At 44.6% G+C, this 23,678-nt stretch overlaps 1 protein-coding gene across 1 annotated transcript in view; it reads left to right on the forward strand.

Annotated features, from left to right (window-relative positions):
- Positions 1-23,678, forward strand: part of LOC311135819 (contactin-associated protein-like 4) — a gene marked incomplete at both ends in the record, with an annotated part of 230,799 nt that overhangs the window by 94,471 nt on the left and 112,650 nt on the right. Inside the window, one exon of the mRNA XM_084169857.1 lies at positions 7,159-7,368. Coding sequence (XP_084025983.1) covers positions 7,159-7,368 — 210 coding nt within the window. The remainder of the gene's footprint in view (positions 1-7,158; positions 7,369-23,678) is intronic.

Here is a 23,678-nt window from a genome sequence, read left to right on the forward strand (position 1 = left end):
CAATCTTCTTTCCTTGTCTCTTAAGACCATCGTCAGCGACATCTACGGCCTTGTTCAATCGAACTCAATACTCCATAACAGCCTCTCCGGGTACAGGTTTAGTATTGTAAAAATCAGCTAAAGGCATGCATGAGTAGGCCAATTCGCTGAAATTCTGTTTCAGAATGTCAAATACAATCTCTGGCTTCTCTTTAGGATCAACAGTTGTCTCATTGCGTAAATTTATCTTTACCATGTCTCTTGCTTTGCCAGATAATCGACTAATCATCTCATCCGATTGTTCCCCAACAGGACATCTCTTCCTCCTCAAGTATATTCTCATCAACTCCTCCCATTCAAGAATGGAGCATTTGTCTGTACTATCTCCTCTATATGTAGGAGGTTCCTGCACATCTGATTGCATGATGAACTTCATTTTTCTGAGGTCTACATATCCTGCTGACTCTGAGTGATGATCACTTATCTTCTCTGTACTTACTGGTGGCTTATGAGTGCTGGACCTGCCACTCTGCATTTCCTCCCTAATGGAGCTCCCTATTTCCTGGGCTAGCTGAGTGACCAGCTCAGCTAAACCATCTACAGGGGCATTTTTATTAACACTAGATGAAGGGCTTTCATCAGTATTTTTAGTGGAGTAAAACATGGGGGAACCTACTGCACCTACATGCTTTACAGGTGTTTGATCAGGGTATGAGAAAAATATCCCCTCCCAGCAGTGAATTTGGGTTCATCATCACCATTATAAGATGCCATGTCACTAAACCACTAATGTTATGTTAACATTTCTGTTGATGAACACACTTCTATATTAGTTAACCATAAACAGCACTCTCAATACATCGTTTTCAGAAAAGAAATGAACAGGGAGAATATAGACTGCAGATCTGCTTTTTGCCACAAGGTGGCAGGAGTACCTCAATGATGTAAACAGAGTCTCTAGAGCAGCAGCGCCGCGGTGATTGAGCTGACGTCGATCAACGATGAATCCGGGTCTAGAAGGCACCAATGTAACCGGCACTGTACTGCACGGCTGTATCTCTGCGTTGTGTGTGATTGATTGGGACTATAGACGTGGACTTCAGAGATCAGGCTGTTTTTAGTGAATCAGAATTCTCTTTGCATCCAAAAGAAAATACAAAACATTTGTAGAGCACAAATATGTTCTGCCCATTGTCGCCTCTTTCTACAACATAGACGCACAATACAAAGGACTGGAATCAGTCGAGGAGCTAGCCATCGTTCACACATACAATACCTTAGCTAGCTAACATGTTGAATTCAGAATGTTAATATCATCCTAAAAAGTACAATTACAATTACATCTTAACAATACCATCCACTCATGAGTAAACTCTAAATATAGAACATTATTCATGAACAAAACACTGTGTGTATGACTTTGTGCTTGAAGGAATCTAACTTTTCTAAAGATGACAGAAAAAGCGTGCCTACCTCTCATAGTGCATCTAAATTATTTGAGCACGAGCACGCAGGGCAAAATGTAAGTACCCACTCTCCTATTCCCAGGATGCAGGCATGCATAATAACAAATCAACATGCTATATTAATATATGAACCTGGTGAAATTCACAAATTACTTTAACAACTGTTACACTAACACAATGAAAGCTAACTGGTGGGAAAACACAAGGATGGCTGGAACTTTCTCTCACTTGACTTCTCTCGAGCTGACCTCTGAGCTGGAGATCACCCAGCATGCTCTGCGCCACTTCACCGGTGGGCGGAGCTACAGCTCTGATATAATGAACTAACATTACTGATAAGATTAACTACAAATACTTCACAGCCTTTTGTACAACCACCTCTGAATTCACTATGTTAATTCACTCCTAAGAAAGGCTCAATACTTAACTATCTTAGCTCTTACTTACATATCTTACCCAAACAGACATGAGACTAGATGTCTAGGGGTGTTTAGCCACCCCATCAATAGAGGACCTGGCTAGGTATAACCACTAATAACAAAAAAACTCTAGTCCAGTACTTAAATGATGGAAAGGGTTCTCTGCTCTAGTGGAGTAGAGGAGCTGCTGTCCATAACAGCCGGGCGGAGCAACAGCTCTGATATGATGAACTAACATTAATGATATGATTAACTACAAATACTTAACAGCCTTTTGTACACTATGACACTCGAAATGGAGCTCATGTGCATCCTGTTTCCATTGATCATCCTTGAGATGTTTCTACAACTTGATTGGAGTCCACCTGTGGTAAATTCAATTGATTGGACATGATTCGGAAAGGCACACACCTGTCTATATAAGGTCCCACAGTTGACAGTGCATGTCAGAGAAAAAACCAAGCCATAAGGTGGAAGGAATTGTCCATAGAGCTCCGAGACAGGATTGTGTCGAGGCACAGATCTGGGGAAGGGTACCAAAAACTTTATGCATCATTGAAGGTCCTAAAGAACACAGTGGCCTCCATTATTCTTAAAGGAAAGAAGTTTGGAACCACCAAGACTCTTCCTAGAGCTGTCCGCCCGGCCAAACTGAGCTATCGGGGGAGAAGGGCCTTGGTCAGGGATGTGACCAAGAACCCGATGGTCACACTGACAGTGCTCCAGTTCCTCTGTGGAGATGGGATAACCTTCCAGTAGGACAACCATCTCTGCAGCACTCCACCAATCAGGCTTTAATAGTAGAGTGGCCAGACAAAAGCCACTCCTAAGTAAAAGGCACATGACATCCTGCTTGGAGTTTGCCAAAAGGCACCTAAAGGACTCTCAGACCATGAGAAACAAGATTGAACTCTTTGGCCTGAATGCCAAGTGTCACGTCTGGAGAAACCTGGCATCATCCCTACGGTGAAGCATGGTGGTGGTAGCATCATGCTGTGGGGATATTTTTCAGCAACAGGGACTGGGAGACTAGTCAGGATCGAGGGAAAGATGAACAGAGCAAAGTACAGAGAGATCCTTGATGAAAACCTGCTCCAGAGCGCTCAGGGCCTCGGACTGGGGAGAAGATTCACCTTCCAACAGGACAACGACCCTAAGCACACAGCCAAGGCAACGCAGGAGTGGCTTCGGGACAAGTCTCTGAAGTCCTTTAGTGGCCCAGCCAGAGCCCGGACTTGAACCCAATCTCTGGAGAGACCTGAAAATAGCTGTGCACTGACACTCCCTATCCAACCTGACAGAGGTTGAAAGGATCTGCAGAGAAGAATGGGAGAACCTCCCCAAATACAGGTGTGCCAAGCTTGTAGCGTCATACCCAAGAAGACTCTAGGCTGTAATCGCTGCCAAAGGTGCTTCAACAAAATGTACATTTTACATTTACATTATTTTATTTTTTTCATACTGGCCCCCCATGGGAATCGAACCCACAACCCTGGCGTTGCAAATGCCATGCTCTACCAACTGAGCTACATCCCTGCCGGCCATTCCCTCCCCTACCCTGGACGACGCTGGGCCAATTGTGCACCACCCAATGGATCTCCCAGTCGCAGCCGGCTACGACAGAGCCTGGATTCGAACCAGGATCTCTAGTGGCGATGCAGTGCCAAAATACTGAGTAAAGGGTCTGAATACTTATGTAAATCTGATATTTCACTTTTTATATATACATACACTGCTCAAAAAAAATAAGGGAACACTTAAACAACACAATGTAACTCCAAGTCAATCACACTTCTGTGAAATCAAACTGTCCACTTAGGAAGCAACACTGATTGACAATAAATTTCACATGCTGTTGTGCAAATGGAATAGACAACAGGTGGAACTTCTAGGCAATTAGCAAGACACCCCCAATAAAGGACTGGTTTTGCAGGTGGTGACCACAGACCACTTCTCAGTACCAATGCTTCCTGGCTGATGTTTTGGTCACTTTTGAATGCTGGCGGTGCTTTCACTCTAGTGGTAGCATGAGACGGAGTCTACAACCCACACAAGTGGCTCAGGTAGTGCAGCTCATCCAGGATGGCACATCAATGCGAGCTGTGGCAAGAAGGTTTGCTGTGTCTGTCAGCGTAGTGTCCAGAGCATGGAGGCGCTACCAGGAGACAGGCCAGTACATCAGGAGACGTGTAGGAGGCCGTAGGAGGGCAACAACCCAGCAGCAGGACTGCTACCTCCGCCTTTGTGCAAGAAGGAGTAGGAGGAGCACTGCCAGAGCCCTGCAAAATGACCTCCAGCAGGCCACAAATGTGCATGTGTCTGCTCAAATGGTCAGAAACAGACTCCATGAGGGTGGTATGAGGGCCCGACGTCCACAGGTGGGGGTTGTGCTTACAGCCCAACACCGTGCAGGACGTTTGGCATTTGCCAGAGAACACCAAGATTGGCAAATTCGCCACTGGCGCCCTGTGCTCTTCACAGATGAAAGCAGGTTCACACTGAGCACGTGACAGACGTGACAGAGTCTGGAGACGCCGTGGAGAACGTTCTGCTGCCTGCAACATCCTCCAGCATGACCGGTTTGGCGGTGGGTCAGTCATGGTGTGGGGTGGCATTTCTTTGGGGGGCCGCACAGCCCTCCATGTGCTCGCCAGAGGTAGCCTGACTGCCATTAGGTACCGAGATGAGATCCTCAGACCCCTTGTGAGACCATATGCTGGTGCGGTTGGCCCTGGGTTCCTCCTAATGCAAGACAATGCTAGACCTCATGTGGCTGGAGTGTGTCAGCTGTTCCTGCAAGAGGAAGGCATTGATGCTATGGACTGGCCTGCCCGTTCCCCAGACCTGAATCCAATTGAGCACATCTGGGACATCATAATAATATGCCATTTAGCAGACGCTTTTATCCAAAGCGACTTACAGTCATGCGTGCATACATGTTTTGTGTAGGGGTGGTCCCGGGGATCGAACCCACTACCTTGGCGTTACAAGCGCCCTGCTCTACCAGCTGAGCTACAGAAGACCACATGTCTCGCTCCATCCACCAACGCCACGTTGCACCACAGACTGTCCAGGAGTTGGCGGATGCTTTAGTCCAGGTCTGGGAGGAGATCCCTCAGGAGACCATGCGCCACCTCATCAGGAGCATGCCCAGGCGTTGTAGGGAGGTCATACAGGCACGTGGAGGCCACACACACTACTGAGCCTCATTTTGACTTGTTTTAAGGACATTACATCAAAGTTGGATCAGCCTGTAGTGTGGTTTTCCACTTTAATTTTGAGGGTGACTCCAAATCCAGACCTCCATGGGTTGATAAATTTGATTTCCATTGATAATTTTTGTGTGATTTTGTTGTCAGCACATTCAACTATGTAAAGAAAAAATTATTTAATAAGATTATTTCATTCATTCAGATCTAGGATGTGTTATTTTAGTGTTCCCTTTATTTTTTTGAGCAGTGTATATTTGCAAAAAAGTATACAAAAAGTTTTGCTTTGTCATTATGGGGTATTGTGTGTAGATTGATGAGGGGAAAAAAACAATTTGATCAATTTTAGAATAAGGCTGTAACGTAATAAAATGTGGAAAAAGTCAAGGGGTCTGAATACTTTCCAACTGCAAACCTTTCTCTCCACCCAATGGTAAAATGTGTAGAATTGCAGGAAATAAACTCTCAAACAAAACAAAAAATACTTAGGGCCCCCAAAAGGCTAGGGCCGGCTCTGACTGCAGCCCCTCATCAGCCACTGCGGCTCCTCATGATGATTGTGGCCCTCACCACAATCAAAGTTGCCCATCCCTGCATTATTACAATGAGATTACTCTAATCTGGTTGTGTTGACATCATTGCATATTTCCAGTATTAAACAATTCTAGGTAATGACTGTAGGTGTATTAACTGCATGCTCTTTTCTTTAGATGAGCCAACAAACAATATGCGAAACCTCAATTTATTTTATTTTTCATCACTGTTGTCATTTCTGTTTACAGTGAGCATGTCTCACACAGACATACATATCTAGTACGTCCCACACTGTGGCTCTGTTTCTCCCTCAGTCCAACAACCTGTCCCTGGATTGTTTGTTTTTTAATCAGTCCACCATTGTAGAGTGGTCCTTTATGATATATATTACACAAATATATGAATGGTTTTGTGTTCTTTTTGTATGCAGCACTATCAGGAGGAGTTGTATTAAGATGCAGATGAGCGAGGACAGAGTGGATGTGTTTTGCTATTTTATATTGTGTTTTGAATGATTATACGTAAGAACAGACAGTTTCACTCTTAAAACGATTATTGTCCACGGTTTGTTTATACTTAGTTATCTGGCTTTTGGCTATGGAACAGCATTCTGAAGGGTTTTTGTTTTAACACAGTGAATGCTACCTGTGCTATAATTGTTATTATTCTGTAATGACCATTTAACAATGTAATTTGTAACCATGTACAGTAAATGCCAGGGAAGTTGGCCTGTAAACCCAAAATGACAATATATGTTGAAGTATGTATGGCATATTCAACTTACAATGCATTGCAAACAATATCAAAAAGGTAAAAGCACAAGATAAAAGGTGTCAGTACTCTCACATTAAAGTCTTCTTTAGTCTTTAATCACAGCTCTTCAATCATAATCATGAAAAAGACTTATCTAGTGATTGAAGTGGTTTGATGTGTGACGGACCAAGGCTACCCCGCCTCATTAGAGGCAGTTAAGTAAGAAGAAATTAGCTTAGGCTCTAAACCTCACTCAACCAGCACACACTGGGGTCTATAATGCATAGCTAATTGCTAATGAAAACACTTAACGCAATGAATGACCGCCACTTTGAATAACATCTATTCTATTCTCTTCGGTATCCCAGTGGTCAAATCTGGTTGAAATTGCCTGATTACAACCAGCATTACAGCTGACGTTATTTCAACCAGTGTTTCCCACTGGGTTTCTGAAGAGAATGTATATGCGTTTGTTTTCCTGCTGAAGATGAGGGTTGTGATATTCATTTCGACTATCTACTATCACAGAATCTTAATGTAGTCCTGTGTAGCTCAGTTGGTAGAGCATGGTGCTTGCAACGCCAGGGTTGTGGGTTTGATTCCCAAGGGGGACCAGTATGAAAATGCATGGACCCAACACTGTAAGTCGCTCTGGATAAGAGCGTCTACTACAACGTAAACATTTAAATGTTATGTTTGCAGAGTCTGATTGTTCTACTGTGTAATATTTACTTGTGAATGTGTTGTTTGATTGTACTACTTCAGTAGAATCTTTACTTGTGAATGTGTTGTTTGCAGAATCTGACGTGGCAAGTTTTGACGGCAGCAGCTGCTTGCTCTACAGGTTCAGCCCAAACCCAACACCAAGTCCAACAGCCAAAGACACTATCTCTCTGAAGTTCAAAACCCTGCAGAACTCTGGGACCTTGATACACACAGAGGGACAACATGATCACACCCTCACGCTGGAGTTACACAAAGGAAAACTTTTACTCCATCTCAGAAAAGGTACAGTAGCCTCTAGTACAGTAAAATCCATTCATCTCTCATGTCCTTTATGACTTTCACTCTACTTTTTAATGATAAATAGTTTTCACAGTTTAGAATGTGTTTCGAGCAGACTCAGCATTTTAGGAGATTAGCCTACCATATAATTTGTTTTACATCGACTATTGTACTTACTACGATGCACAGCAGAGACAGAAAGAAAGTTTCCTATTTGCCAGGCATAAGTGGGGCTAAACTTCAGGTGGGTGTTATGTTGTCAGCTAGCCAGACTGTCCAAGGCATCAACATATGGTGCACCTCTTAGCAGGACCATCTGTCTGTTGCGTACTGCACTCCCAGCCCTGACTCCCAGCCCTGACTCCCAGCCCTCTTTCCAGCCTGGACTCCCAGCCCTCCTTCCAGCCCTCATCCCAGCCATACTCAGCTGAGCATACCACTAGGGTATAGAGAGAGACCTCTCTCTATCTTCACAGGGATGTTAATGCTTAGTGGAGATCTACTGTACTATCAGCACACGGAGCCCACCCACAAACACACACACACACTGTACTGTCAGCATACTAAACTTGTCTAATACACTGCAGACCTACACATCATTATTGAAACATTTAAGATAACATAGGGCCATAATAAATTCTGCAACTACTGAATGATTGAAGGCAGGATACCTTATTGCTGCATACTGAAGTTTGCTGTATACTGAAGTCGGTTCGTTAGGTGATCCAATCCAAAACCCAATAAAGGGTCTTTACTGTGGGATGCTCTGCTATTCATTATTAGTGGAATAAAATGAAAACCCCACAATCTGTTACTGGAATAACATGATTGTCAACATATTACTAAGAGGAAATGAGAAAGCAAAGTGAGAGACAGGACCTGTGCCAAAACAGAATAAAAGGCAAAAAGCAATCATAGTTTATCAAACTAGTTGAAGGGATCAAATTGTCTGCTGGACTTAATCAATCCAAATGGCCATAGGCTACAGTATTCCATTTTACACTACATGATGAATAAGGCCGGTCTGAAGAGGGTTGTAAATAGTCCAAAAACTATTTGAGTGACCAGGTTTAAACATTTAGTTATTGGTGGAAGTAGTAGTGATGAACCTGGATAGGCCGGTCTCCTTAGCTGTGTTCGAATACTCATACTAACCGCACTAACCCTACTATTTGTGGTGTAAATTGAGTATGTAGTATGCTTATTGGTCATAGTATGGATATAGTTAGTATGCCAAATTCGCCAAATTACGAAGTATACAAGCAGTGGACACTATTTCCGTGCTTTTAGAGCCCATAATACAATTCAGATTTCAAGAAAATGGCGGAAAATATGCAGCCGATGTCCGACGAGAGCAGATATGTGCCAGGGTGTCTGCTGCTCCTGGGCACGCTGCTTGGTCCTCGTTTGGTGGGTTCTTCTGTCACGTTAGTTTAAAGAAGGGTCGGACCAAGGCACAGCATGATATGCGTACATGTTTATTTAACGATAAACACTTGACAAAACAACAAAGGAAACGAAACGTGAAGTCCAAAGGTACAACACAACAAACCTTACACGGAACAAGAACCCACAACTAGACAGTGCCAAAAGGCTGCCTAAGTATGATTCCCAATCAGAGACAACGAGCGACAGCTGCCTCTGATTGGGAACCACACCGGCCAACATAGATATACACATACTAGAATATTCACACCCTGACCAAACTAGCTAGAGTTCTGTAGGCCAGGGCGTGACAGCTACCTAACGTTAGTTGGCTACTAATACATCAAACTTGCAAGGCAGTATATTAACTATATGTCATTTTTAGCTTAGCTAAGTGGTATAGTCGTTGTGTGTTCTCAATGGTCATTGTTAATTCGCTCTGGCTATCTACTCCGATTTCAGAGCACTTTCGTCTGGGTGTGCCAGAGCGCAGAATAACTGATGAATTTACGAACGCTCAACACCCGTTGAATATGGCCGGTGTCAGTAAACGTCGGCAAAAAAGCATAATTAAATTGTTGCCAGCAGCACAGTTACAGTCACCAACGCTCTGGATAACATGAAAACAGCCTAACCAGCTCTGCTAGGGTGAGTAAAATGGTCAGAGTGAGGTGTTCTCTCATTTGTGTCTAGAAGTAGCTAGAAAGCTAGCCAGTTAGCTTGGGTGCTTGACTGCCGTTGTGAGGTCAGAACGCTCGGATCAACCCTCGGCCAGAGCGTCCAGTGTGCGCTCAGAACGATCCGAGAGCGAAACACTTTGAATTTAAGAACGGACAATCTGACAACGCTCTGAATTTACGAACGCCCAGAGCACACAAACACACCCGAAGTCGTAAAATGTCTATCTAGTAATTTGTTATGCTAACAAGCTAGCAAGAGGTTGCATAGCAACAGCATCAACTTCCGGTAGACAGGTGAAGCGCTAGTGCGCTCAACTGAAAGGATACCGTTCGTTTACAGTATACTAAAATGAACTAATAGTATATAGTATGTAGCATATACTGATTAAGTATGTAGTATACCATATGTTAGTATGGGTATTCGAACACAGCTCTTGTCTGATCATCTTCTGCACATTTCAAAACTCAGTTTATGTGAGTTTAGATCTATTTTATATTTAATCAGGTTTTCCCATTGATGTCAATGTACCTCTTCCAGAAGGGAGACCTGGGGTTTCTACATGTATAGAAATTCCATTGATAACGGTTTGCTTATAGACACTCCGCTAGACAGTTCCCTCTAGGGCCTAGAGTCGAAGCCCTACCGTTTCTCTCTACCTTAGAGCCATGTCACCTGCTCACCCTCTAGACCTCTCCAACATACTGAATTCCCTCAACAGCAGCTCCAGTTTCCCTGCAATAGCTGTTCTCCTCTACACTACGTGATTGAATAGAGCTGATAGTCAACTAGCCGACAGTAAACTGCAGTTAGTGCTGTCATTTTAAAGGAAAGCTCAGAGGGAGAAAATGAAAACCATCAGTTGTTATGACGGACGAGAGATTATGTCATTCTGCTCATCTTCATATGACCCGGCGCTGACAAAAGGACTGTGGCTCTGCCTCAATCAAAGCGTTTATCTGAACGCTCTCCCTCTCTCCGTATTTGACATCACACTTTCTTTCCTTCCCTCCACCTCTTTATTTCTCCCTCTCTTCACTGTTGTTCTCTTTCCCTCTTCAAATCAAAATCAAATCAAATGTTATTGGTCACATGCGCCGAATACAACAAGTGTAGACTTTACTGTGAAATGCTTACTTACGAGGCAATTCCCAACAATGCAGAGTTAAAAGGTAAGATTTATTCTTGCTAAATAAAAAAGGAAATACTAACACAATAAAAGAATGACGAGGCTATATACAAGGAGTACCTGTGCATGTGTTGTGTGTGTGTGTGTTTTGTGTGTGTGGGCGAATGTAATTTGTGTGTATGTGTGTGTTTTGTGTGTGTGTGTGTGTGTATTGGAGTGTCAGTATAGTATGTGTGAGTGTGTGGGTAAAGACTAGTGAGTGTGAAAGAGAGTCAGTGCAAAACAATGAAGATGACAAAATAAATAATAAAGAGGGTCAATGTAAATAGTTCAGCAGTCTTATGGCGCTCCGGTACCACTTGCCGTGCGGTAGCAGATAGAACATTTATTACTTGGGTGGCTGGAGTCTTTTACCATTTTTAAGCCCTTCCTCTGACACCGCCTGGTATAGAGGTCCTGGATGGTAGTGAGTTCGGTCCAAGTGAGGTCCTGGGCCGTACGCACTGCCCTCTGTAGCACCTTGCGGTCGGATGCCGAGCAGTTGCTATACCAAGCGGTGATGCAGCCAGTCAAGATGCTCTCAATGGTGAAGCTGTAGAACTTTTTGAGGATCTGAGGGCCCATGCCAAATATTTTCATTCTCCTGAGGGGGAAGATGCGTTGTCGTACCTCTTCACGACTGTGTTGGTGTTTGGACCATGATAGGACCTTAGTGATGTGGACACCGAGGAACTTGAAACTCTCGACCCACTCCACTACAGCCCTGTCGATGTGAATAGGGGCGTGTTCTGAATACGTGTCCTAGTAATCCTTATGGACCTGTGGCCTTATGAATGTTAACCTGTTTAAAGGTCTTACTCACATCTGCTACAGAGAGCGTGTTCATACAGTCGTCCGGAACAGCTAGTGCTCTCACGCATGGTTCCGTTTTGCTTGTCTGGAAGCGAGCATAGAAGGCATTTAGCTCGTCTGGTAGCCTTGCGTCACTGGGCAACTCTCGGCTGGGTTTCCCTTTGTAATCCATGATCGTTTGCAAGCTCTGCCACATCCGACGAGCATCAGATCCGGTGTAGTAGGATTCGATCATAGTCCTGTATTGACGCTTTGCCTGTTTGATGGTTCGTCGGAGGGCATAGCGGGATTTCTGATAAGCGTCCGGATTAGTGTCCCGCTCCTTGAAAGCGGCAGCTCTAGCCTTCAACTCAGTGCGGATGTTGCCTGTAATCCATTGGCTTCTGGTTGGGATATGTACGTACCGTCACTGTGGGGACGACGTCGTCGATGCACTTATTGATGAAGATGGTGACTGATGTGGTAAACTCCTCAATGCCATTGGATGAATCCTGGAACATATTCCAGTCTGTGCTAGCGAAACAGTCCAGTAGCTTAGCATCCTCTTCATCGGACCACTTCCTGTTTTTGCTTATAAGCAGGAATCAGGAGGATAGAGTTACAGTCAGATTTGCCAAATGGAGGGCGACAGAGAGCTTTGTGTTCGTCTCTGTGTGTGGAGTAAAGGTGATCTAGAGTGTTTTTTAGTTGCACACGTGACATGCTGGTAGAAATTAGGTAAAACAGATTTCAGTTTTCCTACATTAATTTAATTAATTAATTGCGTTAATTTCCTTGTTATTTATTATCTGTAGCTCAGTTGGTAGAGCATGGCGCTTGCAACGGAAGGATAGTGAGTTCAATTCCCGGGAAGGCCCATATGTAAAATGCATTCACACATGACTGTAAATCGCTTTGGATAAAAGCGTCTGCTAAATAGAATATATTATTTATATTATTTATCATGGTTTTTCTCATTTTTACAACAATCCTCTCCTCCTCTCTCCTTCCCCCTCTCTCCCTCCCCCTCTCTTTCCAATTTCTTTCATGCAGTAATTTACCAATGTAAGCTCTGTCTGTCTCTTTCACTCAGTCTGTCTCTTCCTGCCACCCCATCTCTCTTACATGAATGTAGTGTTGTGTCTATTGAATTAGTGTGACTCTTCCTCGGTTTTAATGCAAGGTTGGATTATCTGTGTAATTTAGGTCAGTACCTCTGACAGTGTATTAGACCTGAAGCTATGGTTCAAGCAGCCATTTACTCAAGAGTCAAATCCCAATACAGGAAAGCGTTTATATTGAGTCCTCTATACAGGATAGTAAATGTGCCTCGAAAGCATCAGTAACCAGAGCATATTGTACCTCTCGTAACTTCAACGTTGATGGATGTCACAATATGACCATAACAATGTAGAGTAGACAGAGACGGTTATCTGGGGGATTGACCTCTCTGCAGTCTACTATTGCCTTGTAACTCTTGTCTTTCCCCTGTCAAGAAGCTTTCTCTGCGCAGTTCGTGTTATCGTGATGGCTAGCCTTAAATGAAACGCTGGTCTCATTGGTTGCATCCCAGATGGCACCCTATTCCCTATATAGTGCACTTCTTTAGACCAGGGCCCATAGGGTCTGGTCTAAAGTAGTGCACTTTATAGAGAATAGGGTGCCATTTGGGACGCAGCCCTGGTCTTCCTCTTTGAGGTAATCAGTGAGTGCCGTTTGTAAGAGGGCCTTATCATGGCTGTGTGAGGGAGAGTGAGGGAGGGGTGGCAGGGTCTTGTAATGGCTGTGTGAGGGAGAGTGAGGGAGGGGTGGCAGGGTCTTGTAATGGCTGTGTGAGGGAGAGTGAGGGAGGGGTGGCAGGGTCTTGTAATGGCTGTGTGAGGGAGAGTGAGGGAGGGGTGGCAGGGTCTTGTAATGGCTGTGTGAGGGAGAGTGAGGGAGGGGTGGCAGGGTCTTGTAATGGCTGTGTGAGGGAGAGTGAGGGAGAGGTGGCAGGGTCTTGTAATGGCTGTGTGAGGGAGAGTGAGGGAAGGGGTGGCAGGGTCTTGTAATGGCTGTGAGGGAGAGTGAGGGAAGGGGTGGCAGGGTCTTGTAATGGCTGTGAGGGAGAGTAAGGAAGGGGTGGCAGGGTCTTGTAATAGCTGTGAGAGAGAGTGAGGGAGTGGTGGCAGGGTCTTGTAATGGCTGTGTGAGGGAGAGTGAGGGAAGGGGTGGCAGGGTCTTGTAATGGCTGTGTGAGGGAGAGTGAGGGAGGGGTGGCAGGGTCTTGTAATGGCTGTGTGAGGGAAAGTGAGGGAGGGGTGGCAGGGTCTTGTAATGGCTGTGTGAGGGAGAGTGAGGGAGGGGTGGCAGGGTCTTGTAATGGCTGTGTGAGGGAGAGTGAGGGAGGGGTGGCAGGGTCTTGTAATGGCTGTGTGAGGGAGAGTGAGGGATGGGTGGCAGCCCATTCTTCCTCTGCTTCTCTGTGGGGAAAGGACTGATTTACGGTGCTATAGGGGCACACTGCACTTTAAAGCTGTTACAATACAGGCTCTGGCAGGAACCCTCTATATAGAACATGGAGAACTACTATAGCACTATAGAAATGCCACCCACTGTATATGCTCTGTCAGTTACATTCAAACATGTACGCATGTGCATGCTCACACACCCACACTCACACGTACACTGACACTCAAACAAACACATATGCACACAAACAAACACATATGGCTTTGTTGTGAAAATGAATAAACCCCTTTAAAAAATGATTGCATTCTCTACACATAACCTATATACCTATTGTTGAGGAAACCACAATACCATTCTCCCACATACACCCTGCCCATACATCTATTCAAAAACGCAAATACAGTATATGCACAAGCGTAGACATACTGTATGTACACACAGTCTCAACAAAGCTTTGGTCCAAGGCTTTTCATGAGGCAAGACTGTGCAATCTATATGAACCAAGGCTGCAGTGCTCACATTGAAAAACATGGCTGTTCCACCTCCAAGGAGCAGACAGACAGCCACAAGCTGTTTGCAGCAACTTTGCAGCCTGTATGTGGAAATGAATGAAATAAATGGTTTGCTTAGATTTACGTCCGGTATCCAAAACCATTCCATTCCCTCTGTAGTTTACATTAAAATGCCTGTTTATATTGTGAACCACTGGCTCATATTTCACTCCAATTCTTAAATGTCAACTGTATTATTTATTGGATACAAATATATGAGGGTCAATGTGACCTGCTCCAGTGCATTCTGGATTTGGGGTGATAACTGCATCCAACTGAGTTGAGATTATGTTAGCCACACAGGAGGTTGGTGGCACCTTAACTGGGGAGGACGGGCTCATGGTAATGGCTGGAGCGGAATCAGTGGAATGGTATCAAATACATCAAACACATGGTTTCCAGGCGTTTCATACCATTCCATTAGCGCCGTTCCGGCCATTATTATGAGCCGTTCTCCCCTCAGCAGCCTCCACTGGTCAGCCATAAATATTGTAGGGTACATACTATAAATTCATAGAGGTATATTGAGGATAGTTTTGTAAACTAAAATATAAAAGCATTTTGCTCTGGCCAATAGGACTGTCAGTCAGTCAGTCTACTTGTTTGTATTTTACATTAAAATGTAAAATGTAATGTAAATGTATTTGTACTCGTTCCATGTCATTATGTTCACTTTGCAGAACGAGAGCCAGCTTTCTTACCGTCTGTGTACTAATCAAAATAACAAACAACCTGTTTTATTATTAATCAATAAGGCCCGAGGGGGTATGGTATATGGCCAATTTACCACGATAAGGGCTGTTCTTAGGTACGACGCAACACGGGGTTGCTATTATAAACTGGTTACCAACATAATTAGAACATTACAAAACATTTTGGGGTCATACCCGTAGTATACATTTACATTTACATTTTAGTCATTTAGCAGACGCTCTTATCCAGAGCGACTTACAGGAGCAATTAGGGTTAAGTGCCTTGCTCAAGGGCACATTAACGTCATTTAGCAGACGCTCTTAGCCAGAGCGACTCACAAATTGGTGCGTTCACCCTATAGCCAGTGGGATAACCACTTTACAATTGGGGGGGGGGGGGGGTAGAAGGATTCCTTTATCCTATCCCAGGTATTCCTTAAAGAGGTGGGGTTTCAAATGTCTCCGGAAGGTGGTGAGTGACTCCGCTGTCCTGGCGTCGTGAGGGAGCTTGTTCCACCATTGGGGTGCCAGAGCAGCGAACAGTTTTGACTGGGCTGAGCGGGAACTATGCTTCCGCAGAGGAAGGGGAGCCAGCAGGCCAGAGGTGGATGAGCGCAATGCCCTTGTTTGGGTGTAGGGACTGATCAGAGCCTGAAGGTACAGAGGTGCCGTTCCCCTCACTGCTCCATAGGCAAGCACCATGGTCTTGTAGCGGATGCGAGCTTCAACTGGAAGCCAGTGGAGTGTGCGGAGGAGGGGGGTGACGTGAGAGAACTTGGGAAGGTTGAACACCAGACGGGCTGCGGCATTCTGGATGAGTTGTAGGGGTTTAATGGCACAGGCAGGGAGGCCAGCCAACAGCGAGTTGCAGTAGTCCAGACGGGAGATGACAAGTGCCTGGATTAGGACCTGTGCCGCTTCCTGTGTAAGGCAGGGTCGTACTCTCCGAATGTTGTAGAGCATGAACCTGCAGGAGCGGGTCACCGCCTTGATGTTGGCGGAGAACGACAGGGTGTTGTCCAGGGTCACGCCTAGGCTCTTCGCACTCTGGGAGGAGGACACAGCGGAGTTGTCAACCGTGATGGCGAGATCATGGAACGGGCAGTCCTTCCCCGGGAGGAAGAGCAGCTCCGTCTTGCCAGGGTTCAGCTTGAGGTGGTGATCCGTCATCCATACTGATATGTCTGCCAGACATGCAGAGATGCGATTCGCCACCTGGTTATCAGAAGGGGGAAAGGAGAAGATTAGTTGTGTATCGTCAGCGTAGCAATGATAGGAGAGACCATGTGAGGATATGACAGAGCCAAGTGACTTGGTGTATAGGGAGAAAAGGAGAGGGCCTAGAACTGAGCCTTGGGGGACACCAGTGGTGAGAGCACGTGGTGCGGAGACAGCTTCTCGCCACGCCACTTGGTAGGAGCGACCGGTCAGGTAGGACGCAATCCAGGAGTGAGCCGCGCCGGAGATGCCCAGCTCGGAGAGGGTGGAGAGGAGGATCTGATGGTTCACAGTATCAAAGGCAGCAGACAGGTCTAGAAGGACAAGAGCAGAGGAGAGAGAGTTAGCTTTAGCAGTACGGAGAGTCTCCGTGACACAGAGAAGAGCAGTCTCAGTTGAATGACCAGTCCTGAAACCTGATTGGTTTGGATCAAGAAGGTCATTCTGAGAGAGATAGCAAGAGAGTTGGCTAAAGACGGCACGCTCAATAGTTTTGGAAAGAAAAGAGAGAAGGGATACTGGTCTGTAGTTGTTGACATCAGTGGGGTCGAGTGTTGGTTTTTTGAGAAGGGGAGCAACTCTCGCTCTCTTGAAGACGGAAGGGACATGGCCGGCGGTCAAGGATGAGTTGATCAGCGAGGTGAGGTAGGGGAGAAGGTCACCGGAGATGGTCTGGAGAAGGGAGGAGGGGATGGGGTCAAGCGGGCAGGTTGTTGGGCGGCCTGCAGTCACAAGTCGCAGGATTTTATCTGGAGAGAGAGGGGAGAAAGAAGTCAAAGCATAGGGTAGGGCAGTGTGAGCAGGACCAGCAGTGTCATTAGACTTAACAAACGAGGATCGGATGTCATCAACCTTCTTTTCAAAGTGGTTGACGAAGTCATCCACAGAGAGAGAGGAGGGGGGGGGGAGGGGGGGAGGATTCAGGAGGGAGGAAAATGTGGCAAAGAGCTTCCTAGGGTTAGAGGCAGATGCTTGGAATTTAGAGTGGTAGAAGGTGGCCTTAGCAGCAGAAACAGATGAAGAAAATGTAGAGAGGAGGGAGTGAAAAGATGCCAGGTCGGTAGGGAGTTTAGTTTTCTTCCATTTCCGCTCCGCTGCCCGGAGCTCTGTTCTGTGAGCTCGCAGTGAGTCATCAAGCCACGGAGCTGGAGGGGAGGACCGAGCCGGCCGGGAGGATAGGGGACACAGAGAGTCAAAGGATGCAGAAAGGGAGGAGAGGAGGGTTGAGGAGGCAGAATCAGGAGATTGGAGGGAGAAGGATTGAGCAGAGGGAAGAGATGATAGGATGGAAGAGGAGAGAGTAGTGGGAGAGAGAGAGCGAAGGTTGCGGCGGCGCATTACCATCTGTGTAGGGGCAGAGTGAGTAGTGTGGGAGGAGAGCGAGAGAGAAAAGGAAACAAAGTAGTGGTCGGAGACATGGAGGGGAGTTGCAGTGAGATTAGTAGAGGAGCAGCATCTAGTGAAGATGAGGTCAAGCGTATTGCCTGCCTTGTGAGTAGGGGGGGACGGTGAGAGGGTGAGGTCAAAAGAGGAGAGGAGTGGAAAGAAGGAGGCAGAGAGAAATGAGTCAAACGTGGACATAGGGAGGTTGAAATCCCCCAAAACTGTGAGGGGTGAGCCATCCTCAGGAAAGGAACTTATCAAGGCGTCAAGCTCATTGATGAACTCTCCAAGGGAACCTGGAGGGCGATAGATGACAAGGATATTAAGCTTAAATGGGCTAGTGACTGTGACAGCATGGAATTCAAATGAGGAGATAGACAGATGGGTTAGGGGAAAAATTGAGAATGTCCACTTGGGAGAGATGAGGATTCCTGTACCACCACCCCTCTGACCAGATGCTCTCGGGGTATGCGAGAACACATGGTCAGACGAGGAGAGAGCAGTAGGAGTAGCCGTGTTTTCAGTGGTGATCCATGTTTCCGTCAGCGCCAGGAAGTCGAGGGACTGGAGGTTGGCATAGGCTGGGATGAAGTCAGCTTTGTTGGCAGCAGAACGGCAGTTCCAGAGGCTGCCTGCGACCTGGAACTCCAGGTGAGGGGTGCGTGCAGGGACCACCAGGTTAGAGAGGCAGCAGCCGCGCGGTGTGGTGCGTTGTTTGTGTAGCCTGTGCAGAGAGGAGAGAACAGGGATAGGCAGAGGCATAGTTGACAGGCTGTAGCAAATGGCTACAAAAATGCAGAGGAGATCGGAATGAAATGAGCTAAGCATCTGGGAGAGGAGAGAGGGGGGCCTCCCTCACCAAAAACTTATACCTCAGAAACTAAAATTGTTTAACTGAACCACCCGAACAAAAACTCTCCCAACTTCCACCTTTAGAAATCAGAATTGTTGTGAACCACAGTTGTTCAATGTTTAAAGGAATAGACTCAACCCACTTTATTCAGCTAGCTAACTATGACACCATAGCTGACTAGCATGCTAGCATCCAATAACACACAGTTTAACACACAGTTAAGCACCAACACTTGGTCACAACAAACCACCAATAGTGTGTTAACTAGCTAACTAGCATGCTAGCATCCAGTAACACACAGTTTAGCACAAACACTTGGTCACAACAAACCACCAATAGTGTGATAACACACTAAACAGATCATTCGTGTCTGTGTCAAGTTCCTTTCATGACGCAGCAATGATTCAACGTTGGCTAGCTAGGACAAGTATATTGTAATTAGCTACTACCGTACAGTTAGCTGGTCGTGTTGGGTAGCTAGCAATGGCCACTGTGTTGACTTTGTTTGAAGAACGGCTAGCTAGCTAGCTTCGTGCTACACCCGGCACACAATGGCTACTGTGTTGACTGACTCTGTTCGAAAAAAACGGCTAGTTAGCTCGCTTCGTGCTACAGCCGGCACGGCGGAAGACACTGCCAAGACACAGTAACTACCCACAACAACCCAGGATACCTAGCTATGACGCCGTAGCTAACTAGCAAGCTAGCATCCATTAACACACAATTTAGCACCAATACTTGGTTACAACAAACTGCCAAGAGTGTGTTAGCACACTAAACAGATAATTCATGTCCGTGTCTAGTTCCTTTCATAACGCATAACGCAGCAAAAATTAAACGTTGGCTAGCAGCACATTAACATTGGAAACAGCTAATCGTTACCAGTAGCTACCCGCTAGCTAGCTAGCCTCGTGCTTCGATACTAACCTACAATTACCTACGGAAACCTACAATAACAACAATACTAACCTATAATAAATACAATACCTAACTACAACTAACTACCAACCTACGATCTAATATATGGTTAAGCTTTACTCAACACCATATGAGAAGCTCTCCACCGTTGCTAATCGTTGCTAATCGTTACCAGTAGCTACCCGCTAGCTAGCTAGCCTCGTGCTTCGATACTAACCTACAATTACCTACGGAAACCTACAATAACAACAATACTAACCTATGATAAATACAATACCTAACTACAACTAACTACCAACCTACGATCTAATACATGGTTAAGCTTTACTCAACACCATATGAGAAGCTCTCCACCGTTGCTAATCGTTGCTAATCGTTACCAGTAGCTACCCGCTAGCTAGCTAGCCTCGTGCTTCGATACTAACCTACAATTACCTATTGTAGAAACCTACAATAACAACAATACTAACCTATAATAAATACAATACCTAACTACAACTAACTACCAACCTACGATCTAATACATGGTTAAGCTTTACTCAACACCAAATGAGAAGCTTACCTCCTGCTTACCTCCAGCTAGAGAGCTAGAGAAAAACATATACTGTCTGATATACCACGGCTGGCAGCCAATCAGCATTCAGGGATCGAACCAGCCCGTTTATTATAATCAATATAACATGATCACTTTTCCTCTGATAGTATAGTCATAATATCACAGTCAGAACATTTATATGGCAACATGCTTCTTCTTCATCATTCTTAAGGACTTGAAGTTTCTGTCAATGATATATGTAGACCTATTAAATTATTATGATTCACTAAACCAAGCACAAGGTGTATTCCGTACCATGTACTGTAGCTGGATAGCTGCTGTTTTCAATTTTATTTTGCACAATTGATTGTAGGATATGTATATGCAGTGTTTACGATCACAGCGATATGAGTCCAATTAAGTTATGCTGTTTTCAGGCTGGCCCCCTGAGCATCCAGTTTATTCTCCATCAAATATAGTGAGATTATGTGAGCCAGATTGTTCAGAGACACAAGGCATTCACTACCCAATTTTAGGAAGAGCTATGGCTTGCATGGTTGCCCCTTTAAGTCATCACTAAGCTAAGGACCCTGGGACTAAACACCTCCCTCTTCAACTGTATCCTGGACTTCCTGACGGGCCGCCCCCAGGTGGTAAAGGTAGGTAACAACACATCCGCCACGCTGATCCTCAACACGGTGACCCCTCAGGGGTGCATGCTCAGTCCCCTCCTGTACTCCCTGTTCACTCATGACTGCATGGCCAGGCACGACTCCAACACCATCATTAATTTTGCCGATGACACAACAGTGGTAGGCCTGATCAGATGTTATTTGTCACATGCACCGAATACAACTGGTGTAGACTTTACCTTGAAATGCTTGCTTGAGGAGTAAAATAAAATACACAAGAATGGAGCTATATATAGGGAGTACCAGTACCAGATCAACATGCAGAGGTACGAGGTATTTGAGGCAGATACAGTTGAAGTCGGAAGTTTACATACACCTTAGCCAAATACATTTAAACTCAGTTTTTCACAATTCGTGACATTTAATCCTAGTACAAATTCCCTGTCCTAGTAAAAATTCCATGTCTTAGGTCAGTTAGGATCACCACTTTATTTTAAGAATGTGAAATGTCAGAATAATAGTAGAGAGAATTAGTTATTTAAGCTTTTATTTATTTCATCACATTCCCAGTGGGTCAGACATTTACATACACTCAATTAGTATTTGGTAGCATTGCCTTTAAATTGTTTAACTTGGGTCAAACGTTTCGGGTAGCCTTCCACAAGCTTCCCACAATAAGTTGGCTGAATTTTGGCCCATTCCTCCTGACAGAGCTGGTGTAACTGAGTCAGGTTTGTAGGCCTCCTTGCTCGCACACGCTTTTTCAGTTCTGCCCACACATTTTCTATAGGATTGAGGTCAGGGCTTTGTGATGGCCACTCCAATGACTGATGTCTTGAGATGTTGCTTCAATATATCCACATAATTTTCCTTCCTCATGATGCCATCTATTTTGTGAAGTGCATCAGTCCCTCCTGCAGCAAAGCACCCCCACAGCATGATGCTGCCAACCCCATGCTTCACGGTTGGGATGGTGTTCTTCGGCTTGCAAGCACCCCCTTTTTCCTTCAAACATAACGATGGTCATTATGGCCAAACAGTTCTATTTTTGTTTCATCCGACCAGAGGACATTTCTCCAAAAAGTACGATCTTTGTCCCTATGTGTAGTTGCAAACCGTAGTCTGGCTTTTTTATGGCGGTTTTGGAGCAGTGGCTTCTTCCTTGCTGAGCGGCCTTTCAGGTTATGTCGATATAGGACTCGTTTGACTGTGGATATACATACTTTTGTACCTGTTTCCTCCAGCATCTTCACAAGGTCCTTTACTGTTGTTCTGGGATTGATTTGCACTTTTCACACTAAAGTACGTTAATCTCTAGGAGACAGAATGAGTCTCCTTCCAGAGCGGTATGACGGCTGCGTGGTCCCATGGTGTTTATACTTGCGTACTATTGTTTGTACAGATGAACGTGGTAGCTTCAGGCATTTGGATATTGCTCCCAAGGATGAACCAGACTTGTGGAGGTCTGCATTATTTTTTCTGAGGTCTTGGCTGATTTCTTTTGATTTTCCCATGATGTCAAGCAAAGAAGGTAGGCCTTGAAATACATCCACAGGTACACCTCCAATTGTCAATTAGCCCATCGGAAGCTTCTAAAGCCATGACGCCATGACGACTTGCCAAAACTATAGTTTGTTAACAAGAAATTAAACAACAAGAAATTGGTGGAGTGGTTGAAAAACAAGTTTTAAGGACTCCAACCTAAGTGTATGTAAACGTCCGACTTTAACTGTATGTACATGAAGGCAGGGTATAGTGACCAGGCACCAGGCAGGATAGATTATAATAAGAGTAAAATAAAGAACAGAGTAGCAGCAGAAAATGATGAGTGTAAAAGTGTGTGTGTGTATGTAGTGTATGTGCATGTGTGTGGGTTTTGTGTGGGAGTGTCAATATAGTGTGTGTGAGTGAGTGTGTATATTGTGTGTACAATGCATTCGGAATGTATTCAGACCCCTTGACTTTTTCCACATTTTGTTACATTACAGCCTTATTCTAAAATGGATTAAATAAATGTTTTCCCTCATCAATCTACACACAATACCCCATAATGACAACCTCTCACTTTCGGTTATTCTGTCGCTATTTTTAAAACAAGACATAGAAAGTTGGTTGCAATTTCCTTTTAATCCACCAGAAAACAGAACAAATAATAAAACAAATATTATGGTTAAACTCAAATATACAAATTGATAAAAAATTGTATAATCTTTGTAAAATATATCATAAATATGTCACACATGCGGCTAACAAAAATGTATGGCAATGTCTGCTCTACCCAAAATTAATACAGCAGTATTATCGCAAAAATGGAAGAGGCAAGTGGAAGGGGGAAAAAGTATAGAACTTGTCTGTCGCCCTGCATTAAAGACCAAAATTGGTAAAAAATAAATGTGATAAACAAAAAGGTTTAATTTAAGGACCAACAAATTGACAGCTGTGCCATATAGATTGAAAAATAGTTGGGAAGAGATTTTCGATGTACCGATTCCATGGCACATGGTTTATGAACTGATACACAAAACGACGCCGGAATCCAAAACTTCTATTTAAATTATTATACAAAATTCTTGCAACCAATTTAAATTATTATACAAAATTCTTACAACCAATAGATTGTTATGTACTGTATATGGGGATACAACCAACCCAGATTTAGTGTGAAGAGACAGAATCATTAGATCATTTGTTTTGGTACTGTCCATATGTAGCTTGTTTTTGGTCGCAGTTTCAGGAATGGCTGAAGAATTGTAACATTTACCTGGAGCTAACCCTGCAGATAGCACTACTGGGTAATTTGAAAAGTCATAGTCAATTGATCAATAATATAATAATACTCTTAGCAAAAAAAAATAGATTTAATTTACAATCTGTGGAAACTATGAGAATAGAAAGGTTCAGAACTTTTGTTAAACATCACAGCACAGTTGGAAAAAATATGGCAAATTGAAAAAATGGATGGTGTTCAGAGATAGATGGGAGGGGTTGAGTGGAGCTGAAGGGTGGGACTAAAAATA

This window comes from Coregonus lavaretus (genome assembly GCF_964263955.1).
Source record: "Coregonus lavaretus genome assembly, chromosome: 10".
NCBI lineage: Eukaryota > Metazoa > Chordata > Actinopteri > Salmoniformes > Salmonidae > Coregonus > Coregonus lavaretus.